Source organism: Centruroides sculpturatus, unplaced genomic scaffold (genome assembly GCF_000671375.1).
Source record: "Centruroides sculpturatus isolate CEXI.00-Female unplaced genomic scaffold, Cexi_2.0 scaffold1151, whole genome shotgun sequence".
Taxonomy (NCBI): Eukaryota; Metazoa; Arthropoda; class Arachnida; order Scorpiones; family Buthidae; genus Centruroides; species Centruroides sculpturatus.
Window position 1 is genome coordinate 112,624 of NW_019385953.1, and position 15,369 is coordinate 127,992.

Here is a 15,369-nt window from a genome sequence, read left to right on the forward strand (position 1 = left end):
AAAATGCACATATCTATAAGCCTTTTACTGGTGTGCATTTCATCACACTATACAACAAAGTTACAAACATTTTCAAACCGTTAAAGTTCTTCTTCGGGTAACACGATCCTCTAACGGAATGCGCTTCAATTCAAAGTTGTTAAGAAATAAGATCCAGAATATTGTAGCATTGTTATATCTAAATATATGTCTGGAAGCAAGAGATCAAATGGAGGTCTGGGTAGTAAAACTGGAAACACATCCACATTGTAAGCAGCAATTGAGAGATTTGAGTCCTGTTCTGGGTTGATTCTTTTCTTCCAGAATTTTCTAAATTATTTAATAAATATTAATTTAATTATTATTAAATTTAATAAGAGATGATGCCCAATGCTTACCTCTAAGCCAAATTACTCAGTATTTAATTGTTAATAGTAGTGGTAATCTAGCCCTATTTAATCCCCAATAATTTGGCTTTACTATAACTATCAGACTTAGAGATTTTATATATATGTATATCGTCTGTAATAATAATTATTCCTAGAAATTAATTTTATTAGTCTTCGTATCTGTAATACAGTATTGAATTTCAGCTAGTTCAAATAATTTTGTCAGGTGACACTAGTTGCTTTTGTCTGATTAATTATTATGGAGAGAGTGAAGACATTTCATCCTAAAATTTTACATCATAATCATTTGATTACTTTACAAAAAATGAAAATACAAATTAATTCAACTTTAGCCCATGCAATATTTTTTCCAAAAAATAAATTAAACATTGTTACTACTGTGGAATAAGTTAATTCTTCCAGAGAGTTGGAAAGATGGCTGGATGGCTAAGGGGGTAAAGGTGATATCACTCAGAGTGATTTAGATTCAAGTCTGTGGATTGGGAACCCCAGAAATTTTTCAAGATTGATATGTACCTTGCCTATTGCAGGCATGGCCAAATCTAAATAGACGTGGAAGAAGCTCAGTGCTTGTAGGAGCCAAAACAAAACAGTGGGAGAAACAACAGTTTTGCATTGTCAGTACTACTTTCCAGACAATGAAGATATAACCTTAACAAATAAATAGATTATAGACATTACCACAGTAAACAAGAAGTTAACCATGGTGAGCCCACAAGTTACAGCATTACTTATGATTTAGAATTTAGCTGATATTTTGCTTAAAAATTTCACTTTACTCAGATCATGTTATATAATGATAGAAGACAAGTAACAACAAATGAGACCCATTCAAAACAAAAGGAAATGAAATAACAGAATACAGACTGGTGGTTCAACATTTCATAAAAATGTTTAAACAAATATAATCTTAAATAATAATGCCATATATAATAATAATGCCAATTTTAACAAAGTTAAAATTGTGTGTGATACCATCTGTTGTGAAATGTTGCTAAAAAATAAGTTTTATATTATTAATTATTATAAAAAGGCAAAATTTTGGGGTGGAAACAAGTTTAAAAAAAAATTGCAAAAGCCAATAACAACTAAAATTTTCATTAAGCTTGACCCTACTTGAGACATGAACCCCTCTATTTCTCCATTCCCTTGACCTTTAACCATCAAAATTTAACAGCTCTATGTATATAGAAATAACTCTGCAAAATTTCAAAATTTTTAGTTCGTCCAGTCCTGAGATACAATGCAAAATAGATGCTGATATACATATACAAAATTTTTAAGTGTTTTCACATTTTCAAGTTTCTTGCATGTCAAAACATCAAGAAATCAAAAATCTGTAGTAGTCATAATTTGGCCAATCATCATACTTTCTTTCCATTCATTATATTCTATAACAGCTTGGAATATAAAAATTATGATTTTCTTAGATTGTCATAATCTGAAAATATTCTATACTGGACCTTAAAATTATAGCTGTACTGTATTACTGTAAGAAATATAATTATAAAAACATTATAATAATCATTTTCTGATTTAAATCACATTCTAAGCTAATATCTATACTGAAATTATTTAATGAAATAATAATATTAAAAATTTATCTATTATCTATTTCTTACCTTCATAAATGGTAGGAGAGATAATATTTGGAATCAACAATTTATTTAAGCAATTAATGATTTTCCAAAGTGCATCTATTTTGTTTTGAAAAACTTTTATTTCTTCATTAGTCCTAGATGGAGGGAGTTTGAAACATAAATGATGATAGGCATTCCAACTTTCAAATAAATATTTAATTTCATTTTTAGAATAGTTTTCACTTGATAACGTTGACCAAAGTATATTTTTACAGATTTTTTCTAAGTCTTTACTTATTTTATCCAGATGACGTGTTAAATCTCTCTAAACAAAATTTTAAAAATTTAATTATTCATTTAAAATATAAACAATATGATCTTATAACAAATTAAAAATTGAAAAACTTTCATCTATAAAATAACTTAGTCATAAATAATATGTCTTTAAATAATATTAAATCAGTTCTAAATTCAGTGAGTATAAAAAAACTGTCAAATTTTAAATATTATAATAAAAATAGAAGGAATAAGACAAATAATCAAGTTGCCTTATAATTACAGGGTGGTTAATAAATACTTTAAAATAGTTTATATACATCTAATATTACAACCTTGTCATATTAAATATACTGTATGTAAACTAATTTAAACTATAATCAATTTTCATAATTAAATTTTCTTTCTTTATTATACCACTGTGTCCATTTTATTCAAAGACTTTTAAATAAAATATATTCTTTATGCTTAATTTTATGATGTTTACAAAATAAACCATTTAAATAATATATACATATTGATCACTAACAACTACAGTAATTTAAAAGTAAATTGAAACAAATGAATTATGATTCTAAATTAATAGATATATAAATAATTACTTTGTAAAAAAATTAATTTCAATAATTTATAGAAATATGGATATTTCACAAAGATATAGCAAACTATTCATTTTTGAAAAATATGTTTTCTTTATCAAAAGCAGTGTACAAAAACAATTTCATATGATTAACTTAAAACTAAATTAATTAGTCTTAATATTCAAGTTACAAAGTATTGATTCATTTTAATAAACTGATTATTTTGATTAATAGTTATATTTAAAATATATAATTTGTTTTAAAAATTTTGAAATGGTTTTTGTACATTACATTTTATAAAGAAAGATACTTTCAAAAATTTACTTTGTATATATTCTGAAAAAAAAATATTATCAAAAAACAAAATTTTATCATTTAAATTTGTTTCTGAAATTAAAAACTATACATATTGTACACAATTAAACTAAAGATGAATGAAAAACACTTTTCTCAATTTCAAATATTTGAATACCTGAACACTTAATGAACTTAATTAAATAAGTTATATAAGATAATTAAGAAATCCATTTAATATTCATTATTTAACTTATTTCATTTGTTTCAATATATAAAATAATTTAGTAAAGTAAAAAGAAAAACAATTCACTAAATTCTAAGAAATGAATCTTCAAACTTTTTATTTTAACTTGAGTTTTACAGTCGTTTTTTTATGCCTTATCTCAAATACAATAAATTTATCAACAATTGTTCTCAGACTCATATACTGAATATTTTTAAGAAAACAAGCATTCAAACACATTCAGTCTACTTCTTTTCTTGTTGCAAATTATGGTAAAACAGAGGTACTGATGAGTGCTGTCTGTACATGTGGCATAATATTGGAGGTAGATTTAGTATTCAAATTTCTTTTTTATTGACGTTATATTCGAGATCTTGAATACTAGAGAGTATTCAAGGATTCTAGTATTTGCCTATCTCAAATTCAAACTTATTTAATAATTTCCTGATTGTACACAATAAGCTATTTTTTAATATTAATAGAAAGTTGGAATAGTTATATAAATAATTCTTTTTGGGGTTATATCTAAAGATGCCACTAAGCATTTTTTTATTACTAATAAATGGTTTATTTCAAACAGAAAAACATTAAAATAAAATTGTCAATAAGAAATTTTAGTTTTATTATATAATGAATATTTCTGATAAAATTAAAGTAAAAAAAAATATCTTACAAGGGCATAAAAATATTTTTTGTGGATTATCATAAATCAATCATGAAGACATGATTCTTATGATTGATTTTAGCTATTTAATAGATGGTAATTATTTTTATATTTAAAAATTTCCTAATTAATATTTTATTTAAAACATTTTATATTTCATTGTTTAATATGTATTAAATTCAGACAATTCTACAATGAATTAAAATACTTAAGATCATAGAGAAAAAAGTCTTCAAAAACCTTCATATAATCATCCACAAATGAATGAAATTATATTAACTTAGAATATAATATTTCTGACATTGTAATGTATAAAATACATAAGCTTATGAATGTTTAATGATTCTTGAAAAAGTACTGTATATAATATACTAAAATCATCACTAAACATCTTTAACTGCTGAGACATGTATTTGCTTATATACTAATATTTTCAGCCTAATCTATATGCCATCCTCAGGTGACATATTTTTGGAATATCAATTACAAACCGTTCCAAAATTGAGTATAATAAATATAGAATATTATAACATCAACTTTTAAATATTTGAATATAAATGTAACATCTATTTCAAATAATTCCAACATAAAAGTAACATAAGAATTAAATTCTAAAATAAAGGTAAAATAAAATAAAATAAAAATGAAACTAGAGTTGCAAATTTAAATATAAAAATATATCTTAGTAGATGAGGTAGCCAGAAATTTCAATAAAGAAGTTTTTTTTACAATGAACTTCCATGCTGATGGGATATTTATTGTATTCTATTTTGAAACAGTTTGTAATCCTGAAGCTGATGTTCCAAAAATATATCACCTGAAGATGACCTATAAATTAGGCTGAGAACATTAGTGTATAAGCAAAAACATGTGTCTCAGTAGCCAAAGATGTTTAGTGATGATTTTAGTAATTATTCTTTCTGCTGAGTGTGGTTTTGACTACAGTAAGACTCCGCTTAACGCTGATTCAATATAACGCGGTCTGCTTGACGCCTAAAAAACGCTCAAACTTTACGCTGATTCAAATTAATGCGGTATTTCATTGATTCATATATAATACAATTATTCCCAAACACAAACCAATTAGCAAAAGATGGCAATTTATCATAGTGCCATACTTCCCTTAAATCTATGTTTGTTTTGGATTTTTGGAAAAAATATAACATCATGGATGCCATAGAAAATATCGACTTCGCTTGGCAAGAATTAATTGACAAATGCATGAACAGAGTGTGGAAGTAGTTATAGCTGAGAGTATCCAAGAATTCTCATTGAGAATAGCCTATTGCTGTATCGTTAGGTTGACAAAATTGTAAACTTAATCAATACAGGAGATGTAGATCAGCAGGGTATTGGGGTTACTGCAGGTTTCTGGTAAGAGCCTTACCAACAACGACCTTCATGAACTGGCAGAACAAGGAATTCATGTAGAACTGGAAAATAGAGATTCTGAAGACAAAGAACCCAAAAAATTTCTCTACAGTTTTCCTTAGTAAAAGTTTGCTAATGATAACTGAAATCGTTGATCAAATTGTAGCGAATGATCCAGATTTTTGATAGGAGTGCCAAAGCAAGATGAGGCATTTTAGGTTGATTAAAACGCCTCATCTTGCTTCTTCTTGCAAGATGCAATCTTGTAAGAAGCATCTTGCAAGATTGCAATCTTCTGCTATCGACATTTGCTTAAGGAAAGAAAAGAAAGGGACCAATGAAACTACACGACTTCATCACAAAAAACAAGAATTTCAGAAGAGCCAGGACCTTTGTCACAAAAAATTAACTTTACATTTCTGTGCACATATGTTTATGTGTTATTTAACATATATTAATATGCAAAAATTTATATAAAAATAATTTAAAATTATAGTAAAATATGCTTAATTTTTGGTTGCGTGTTCCACTATCCCTATTCACTCTATGTAAAAATGGTCTCATTTAATGCTGTTTCTCTTAGTGCTTTGTCGTCTAGGAATGCATCCCCCGCATTAAGCGGGGTCTTACTGTATATATAATATACAATAAATTTAAGATATCTAAAAACACTTGTGTGTTTATAAAAAGTTAAAGAACATGACATAATTAATTTTAAAAAAATTTAATTATTTACATAAATTTCATTAATAAATAATTAGAAATGTAATTTAAAATAAAATAAATAAGAACAGAGATTTAAAAAATAAAGAAGTAAGTAAAATAAGTATGAATTATATATAATAAATTTATAGTAAAAAAAAACTTGCTCCTTCACATAGCTATATGACATTTGAGAGCAATAAGTATATGGTCCACCAATTTTCAGCTGTCAGTAATGGGAAGAAATATGGTTAGTAGTATATTAAAGGCTATTGGAAAATCTCCAAGTATTCATTTGAAACACTAAATGAACTTTTGAATCAAATGTAATAAGCATTGAAAAAACATCCAACATTTATCAAGATGTACAAATCTGTAACTATTTTGTATTTTTTTTGAAGAGTGCTATATCACCAAAACTAGTTAACTTCCAAATAAAGTAAATGGTAATTACTTTAAATTGAATAACTGATAACTATGCAAATGAAACAGTATTTTTACAAAGTATTTTGTTTTTCTAATTGCTTCAAGTGATTAAAAAAACTAATGGTGAAATCAATATTCCTGAAAATAATTTTTTGTAGAAATGATTACAGAACTTTTTAATTAAAACTATTGATGAAGTCTGTACATTATTCTTATAAGTTAATGTAACTACTTTGATTTACAATAAAATTTATAGATTAGTGAAACAAAAAGAAAATATTTCTCTAACAAACATATAAATATTCAAGAAAGTGTGCATGTAATTAATATATAATTAATTAATTATCCAACAATATAAAGATAATGGATCTTTACTTTCTCTATTTGTAATTTCCATTCTATTTAAAAAAACTTAAAATTATTTAATAAAGAATAGAATTGAAATTTCTAATATGACAGGACTTTTACTAAAATATATCAGTGGCTATAAACAAAATAAAAGAACTTAGTAAACTAACAAGTATTATTATTAACAAATGTTTAAAAGCTTTTCACAACTTGATCTTACTAATTTATTTCATTTGAAAACCTTTAAAAGTTGTTTACTGTTGTTATTTTTATAACAAAGAATTTATGAAATTACATTTATATAAGAATATTTGTTTATAGTAAATCATAAATATTTCATTATCAGTAAAATGTTTTTGGTTTAACAAATTAATTATTTAGTAGAGTTTACTTTCATAATAAATTAATTTATTTTCTTTCACACATATATACACACAAATATATATGAGAACAAATATAAATATAAAAAATAACATATAAAAAAGAACAAATGTAGATTCAGCATTAAATGTAAGAAATTATAATATTTTAATTGCTTTTTATTTAAAACAGTTATCAATTTCTTTTCATATGGAAAGATATAAAATTTAAATAAATCAATAAAAACTTATTAGACAGATAACATCTTTTGATCTTTCTGTTGACAAAAATGTGTAGTACTTTTTCATACTTAGGATGATATTATTTCAATATTTAGTTCGTGAATTTTCATTGTTCATGTATCAATGTTTCTTAGTTCATTCTAATTTTCACTAATTTTTCAACAAACTATTTAACTTACTAATACCTATATTTTGCTATTTAATATCCAAGACTTAAATGAATACTAGTAATCATAATTGAAATAAATTATTTTCATATATTAACTTTGTTTTGTATAAATACAAACTTATTTAAGTTTATTTAAACATTTAATCTATGTAACTTTAATGACAAAATATATTAAAACTAATAAATTTTCTTTTAATTAGTACAGAATATTATCTAATGTTCTGCAATATAAATTAACATCTGTTGTGATAAATTGCAACAGATTAACTATAGTACACAAATTTTAGACCATAATACTTAGAATTTCTATATAAATGTACTATTTTTTCTTACAAAAAAAAAAATAAATAAATATAAATATAAAGGGAGTAAAAAATCATATTTTTGCCTAATTATGAAGATATAGGGGAGATCGGGGCAACTTCGGCATGCGGGGCAAGTTTGTCAAGCGCTTTTTTTAAAAAACAAATTAAAAGGAGACTTTGGTTATAGGTTAGGCAGTTGAGTTTTATTGGTGGCTTGTTGAGTGTAGTGTTTTTATTGTTCTCCAACAAGCGTAGTTGAATTATCAAGCAAATTTTCATTTTCGTTCAATTCCATATAATATTTTTTTTCCATTTATATTGAATTGGCAGGTTTTGTTATAATTCCATGATAACGAAAGTTACTTTTCCTGTTAGAAGGATGTAACTTCAACTTATTCACGTGGCCAGATCGTGGCTTGGCATTCTGTTCTCAGGGTTGTACTTAATGTTTCGAAATCATGACTAGCGGGGTAAGATCGGCAACATAAAGCCACATTAGAAGCAAAGGATAAAAATCAAACAGATGATAAATGAAAACATGTTTGCATTTGTTATTCATGTATATATGTCTTTGAACTTGCATTTCGTTGTAATAATATTAAATGGGTGTTGGATTTGTATTTCTTTGTTTTAATAGTGAATTCCAACTTATACATTGTTAATAACATAATTTTATATACGTGCCTATCTTGCCCCATTACTGTTGCCCCTATACCAGGGGCAACTTTAATAAAAATAATTAAAATAATTACAACTTTACAAAAAGAGAGAAGTTGCCGATCTTGCCCCTATACCCGGGGCAACTTCGTCAATTTCTCTCTTCTTGTAAAGTTGTAATTATTTTAATTATTTTTATTTCCAAACTGATTTTAACCAGTTCTATAGTAAGGTAACATTCCAATAGACAATATGCAAAGCTTTTTTTTCAGTTTACAGCAGTATTTATTACACAAAATTTAAGTAAAGCTTAACATGCCGATCTTGCCCCGATCTCCCCTATGTTTTAAAAAATGTGTAATTTTGGATAACTATTTAGAATTAAAAACATTTAAGTTATATATTCATGTTGATATGATAATATATCAACAAGTTATTCAACATATATTCAATCTATATTAATATATTCTTCAACAATATCAACAGTAACATATTCTTGTTTATTTATCAACAAGAATGTATCTATCTACAAATAAATTTATATTATATAAAATCTTAGAAAAACTATATACATTATGAAGTGATTGTTTTCAGACATATTATTTTGAGTTTAGAATACTGTATAGAAATTAATAGCTGACTAAAAAAATAATAATAAGATATGAAATATAAGCTTTAACATATATTCCAGATAATAAAGACACATATAGAAAAATTTTATTAGATCCGTAAACAGGTTTTTCATATTTATATTCTTTGAATTTATATCAAATATGTTAAATATTGAGGTAACCGGAATAAAACTATTAATAAATTTTCATAATGTTTATTTCAGATTTTTAATATAATTTTTACAAAAAAACGATTCCTAAATATATTGTAATCTTTTCCTAAATACATTGCAAATATTGTAATCTTGCAGTGTCTTATACAAATTGAATGTGGTTTTTGAGATAAAATTTGAATAGAAAATGTAGACCTGTAAATTCCCAGTATAGCCACCTGTTAGTCTGTCAGTCTATCTTTCCTTAATCTCAAGAATGAAGCTAGAGAGACCAGATATGGAAAGCTTTCGGGCAGGAGGCCCCAATTAACTATATACAAACTTCCAGTCTAGACCAAAAGTAAAGTATTTGAATTCAAAATTTTCCTAAGAACGGAATTACATAGATAACGGGCATGACTGTTGTTATTAGGAAAAGTATGATGTACAGGGACAAAAGACTACTAATTTGAAATAGAGAGCATATATTTAAAATTAAATAAATTAAAAATTACAGCCAGACATTGTGACGCTATCACAATAATTTTTGCTGGTAGAATTTAAAAATCTTTAATTAAATAATATTTTTTCAGTCATTCCATCAAGCATCATTCAGTTCATGTATATTTTTGATGTTATATAATTTATGAAATACTAACCTTTCTGAATATGTAAGATTTAAGATTTGTTAACAGAACATTAAAGAAAACAGTGGCACAATCTTTTAACTTAAAATCCGGTTTGTATTATTTGAAATAAGAACTCAATAGATTTCACTTCATAAAGAAAGAATGAAGTTTATGTATTACTTTATAAAATTTTAAACTGTATTTCAAACTCAAAATTTATTCTGTTTCTTTTAGCAAGTGAAATAATAATAATAATGGAATTCTATTAATTCAAAATTACACACGATAAGTTTAATTAATTAAGTAATTAATAAGTTTCTTTCCTTCTAATCTCTGAAAATCATTGATCCTCTAAATACATTTTTCTTATAATGAAAAATAGATTATTTAATTTTCTGAAACAACGGATGTTAATCTCCAGCGGGAAAAGATTTTTTTTATTATTTTTTTTCCAAAAAAGTAAACGATGCAAAAAGTAAAAAAAAAAAAAAATTCCGTTAGCAACAAATCAATCGTTAATAAGTACATCTGCCAGACTTATCGCTGGTCAAATGACAAAATCCCATTTTCAAATTGATGTCATTAGTAATTGTTAATTGCCTATTTTGTTTCTGTAGACGGAAACCTAAATTTAAACAAAAGGAAATCTTATTCAACCAATTTCGTTACCAGTTACGATGAAATAAAAAGTATATTAAACAATCATATTTGGAAAAATAAAAAGGAAAAAAAAAAGAGATCATTTCTTATAAAAGAAGAGAGGCAATCCAATCACGTACTAGTATCGAAATTTCCGGTCTCTTGCGGGGGTAGAAAGAAAACGTTTCCTAGGTAACCGGCAAGCCATGACGTCACACTGGAGATAATATGTCTATCGAGATGTTTACTCATCCCATCACTTCCATTGTATTCAAAGGCGATTGACAGCATCGACCAATAAATATTCAGTTTATTAAATTTAAGAGTTTCTACGAATTAGTGAAAAATTGAACAATTTATTATTCCACTATAATCACACGTAATTATTTCCATACTGAATAATTCAAACAACGTGCAATTACTTCTTTTATTCATACTTGATTAAAATTTCTATTTTTAATCTCGTCTAAGACGTAAAATCGCTAAGTATTAAAAAAATGAATATGATAATTCAAATGTATATATATTTAAAAGTTAATCTTGAATTCTAGAAACTTATGTAAAATATATTCTGAAAAAATAAAAAGAAAGCTATATAATAATCTATAAAATTCATATATGTAAGATCTTAATTATCTTTTTGTTATTCACTCATCTTGAGCTTCCACTAAAGAAAATGTTATTATATATATAGCACGTACTGTATAGTTAATGTAATGAAAGCTGTTTAAAAAGAAGAAGAATTTTTGTAACAATATTACAAAATTTAACTTTACTAATATAAAGTTATAAATGAATGTTTCTTTCATTCAATTTTCACATATGTCTAGCATTACTGACGTTAAAAAGTGATTAAATTTGCACACACTCTTACTTAAACTTGACCATAAGCGATAAATACTTGTATAACAGAAAGCTTACTGTTTACAAAAAGCTACTCTAAAGTAAACAACTATAATTAAAAAATATATTTGTTATTTTATTCTCTGATATTACGAAAAATTACAATTATAAATAAGTTAAAATCTAGTGAAAAAATAATATTTTTCACTAGATTTTTTTTATGGAGATTTATAAAGTATCCCACTAATAATAAAGGAAAGTATATATAGACAATAGGAGCAGGAGTTAATTATAATAAAAATATCAATAAAGAATTGACAATAATTTTGTATAGAACTCTAGCAAAGCTAGAAATTAGTAAATATCGAATAAAATAAAAATTAATATAAAGTTTCTGTGATTAAATATTTAAAATAATTCTTAAACTTTCCCAAGTTCTTGAATAATTTATTCGTTTATTCCTAAGTTCTATAATTACAAAAATTACAAATATAAAAATACAAAATTCATAATAATAATGTTTAAAATTACTTAGTTATATATGAAAAGTTACATTTAATATATAGAATCAATCCATAATAATCTCTGCTATGATAATCTCTTCAGATTGATCACTTCTTCAAAAAATAAATAATTTGTCCATTATAACTAAACGACAAATTTTAATTTGTCCTGTTAATACTCAGCTGAGGGCAGTGTATAATATGTAAAATGCAAATTAATGCTCCGGGCACACATTAAAAGCTGCACAGAAAGTTTAAACTTTTAATTAAACATGTGTAATAAATACATTGAATCGTTCAAGGCAGAAAATGATAGATAGTAGCCAACCAACAATCGTGTTCTATTAAATGTCAATCTTCATAAAGAGATCATATATATATACACTCAAAAATATAATTTATAAAAGTGAAATAGGCTAGTTGCATAATCAAGTAAAACTATAATTAATAAAACGGAATTTATGCAGAAACGAAAATGAGAATATCATTAACACAGATATGTAGGAAATACTAAATATGTTTTAATTAATTTTTAATCTGTCTTTTGACTAACAATATTGCATAATTAAATATAACATTTAATACAGAGGAAATTGGAAATTATTTCAAATGATTTATTTTCATACTTAAAATTTAATAATGTTATTTAATTGAAGCGAACTGTAATATGTTTAAGCATCTAAAAGGAAACGAATGCGAATTTTGATGTGTCCGTAATATTTGTTTTAATTTATAGAAGTATTCGTGCATAAATATATAAATACACTTTTCTTTACACAAATATGAAAAAAAGTGTAACAAATTAGTTATAAAAAACACCCAGTCCTTTGCAAAATTCTGCAAAAGTTTCAACTCTTTCCTATTAATGCAACGAAATGATTGGATTTATTTTATTATTGATTGACTCTTACAGAATTTGTAGTTAAAGTTATACAATTGCACAATTACCAGCTTCCGTAGCTGTGAAAATCTTCAAATCATGAAATGGAATTAACAATAAAGTAAATGGATTAGTCTACTTGACAAGCAATATCGGTTGAATTAGCAAATTTATTCAGATATATTTTTATATACAACACTAAATTACTTGACGAATTTATAAAACACCCGTGAGAAAGCAATAAGAAAATGTTGTGCACGTACAAAAGTTGTGTAATATTAAAATAAAAATTCTTTTTTTTTTGTATTTCAAAATAATAAATTCATTACTCTAATTATATCTGCATTCACTCTCATTCTTTTTTTTATAACATCGCATTTGTTCACAAAACAAGAATGCGAACAACGTGACGTCGCGACGTCATGTTGTGATGTTAAGGCAACTGTCATTTCAATAATATTTTGTTTTAAAATACGTCTGAGAATTAACCTTGTATAGTACATACAATGAAAACTTTTCTATAAAAATAATTGCTGAAATATATTAATTATAAAGAACAAAGATTAATTTAAGAAAAATATAATAAATAATTTTTAAAAAATCTGATAAAAAAAAAAGTATAGTACATTTTTGTTCAAAACAGTTTCTAACAATCTTAATTATTTTTACATAATGAAATTAATAATAGTCATCATTCTATTTCAGAGTAAAAGATATAGAAAACGTTCTCAGAATATCATCGAAACAACAGGAATCATAACATTCTTGGCCCATTTCAACCTATCCATTAAATATCAATTTTTAATCCATGTTTTGTCGATCCCATTTTTTAAAGAATACTTCAGAAATTAGCTCAAAGAAACTACAAAACTACACGTTATACAATGGATTATCTAACGATAATTAAACATATATCACGAATGAAAAATTATATCAACAGAATTTATTCGTGTAATCATGAAATACTCACAAAATATCACTTGGTATGAAGTATTTCTTTAAGCGTAAAAATATTTCATATCAAAACATACATGTAAAAAAAATGCAGCATATAAAATATGCAAAATATTAATATAATTTTCAAATTTTTTAATATGTTACTAAGAAAAAAAAATTATTTTTTAAAACTTGTAATAAACTTAAATGACCCCAAGGCTTAACAGATAAACTTGACAGATAAACAGTTGACAGAAAGATTACAAGAATTTGTCAAATACTTCACAGTTCCTGTCATAATTTTTATATTATAAAATTAAATAAACTCGAGTTTTATTATTTAAAATTTAAAAGGAAAAAAAAAATGGAAATTATAATAGGATTAATAAAAATATTTATAATCTAAAATTTTTAAAGCTTATTTGATTTGTATAAAAAAAAATTCTTTGGATCATCAGGAATAACCTACTTATTTTATAAATACAAAAGAATTATTTTAAAAAATTCTAATAATTTTATGAAAAAAATAAACAGTTATACGTCATTGAAGAATATATTTATCCAACTTAATAAAGCTAATTTATACGCCTACGAAATTTTTAAATTCAATAAATTTTGAATAAATATATTCTAGAAATTATTCATATGCATATAGATAACTAGGGCAAATATTTGTTCTTTAAAAGAATAAAAGTTTTTATCTCGTTCACTAGAGCATAGGCTACAACTCACGTTTACCTAGCCTCCTACACCTTCCTTTTTTTTATTTTAAGGGGAAGTGCAACGTTTGATTTGTAGCAGAATCGTTTGTCACCACGACAGAAGACAATTTTGTGGTCACATACATCATTTCAACTATTCCGCTTTTTTTCTACAGCTCTGAACGTGTTTTTTTTAAAAAAAATCTTTCTTTTATTACATTTTGTGACCGTCAAATTAATTTACATTCAATTTTTCTTTCCAGAAATAATACATATATTTTTTCCCCTTAAAAAAAGATGATTTGTTTGAATTAAATCTTTAAAAATACTGTATAAATTCGGCATTACACAGTTATTTTTCATTATTTCTTTCACCTAACATTGTCTTTTTTTTTTCCCTCCCTCCTTTAAATTTGTACACGAAAATTTATTATAAATTTGCTCTTCGATAATAGAATTAAAATTTTTGTCAATTTATTGATAAAACTGGGTGTATTGAACTTACTAATTGTGAGATTTTAAAATTTCATAATTTATATATAAAAATTAAAAAGAAAAATTATTTTCATTAGGAATCATTTTTAAAAGTGTAAACAGGAAAATAAATCTAGGAAAGTGTAGTTTAATTAAACATGATAAATTAACCGTTTTAGAAACGTTTTTGATAAATAAACCAACTTATTGATAGAAAAATGTCAATAAGTATATTTTAAATCATAAGTTACAAAAAAAATTTTATATAATAAATCAATCTAAACTTAAAATTTTCAAGTTAGAATTTCCTTTTTTTTTTGTTTTAAAGAAATTATTTTAACACTTTGTGTTCATCTATTATAAATTAGTTTTAAAAAATTATTTAGAAATATATTTATATATATATATAAA

General features: G+C 24.7%; 1 protein-coding gene across 1 annotated transcript in view; it reads right to left on the reverse strand.

The window, feature by feature from the left end:
- Positions 1-1,949: 1,949 nt before the first annotated feature.
- The window catches only part of LOC111612786 (midasin-like), a 162,112-nt gene continuing 148,692 nt past the window's right edge, over positions 1,950-15,369 (reverse strand). Inside the window, exons 23-24 of the mRNA XM_023354042.1 lie at positions 2,012-2,294; positions 1,950-1,954 (exon numbers count right to left, since the gene is read on the reverse strand). Of these exons, the coding sequence (XP_023209810.1) occupies positions 1,950-1,954; positions 2,012-2,294 (288 nt within the window). The remainder of the gene's footprint in view (positions 1,955-2,011; positions 2,295-15,369) is intronic.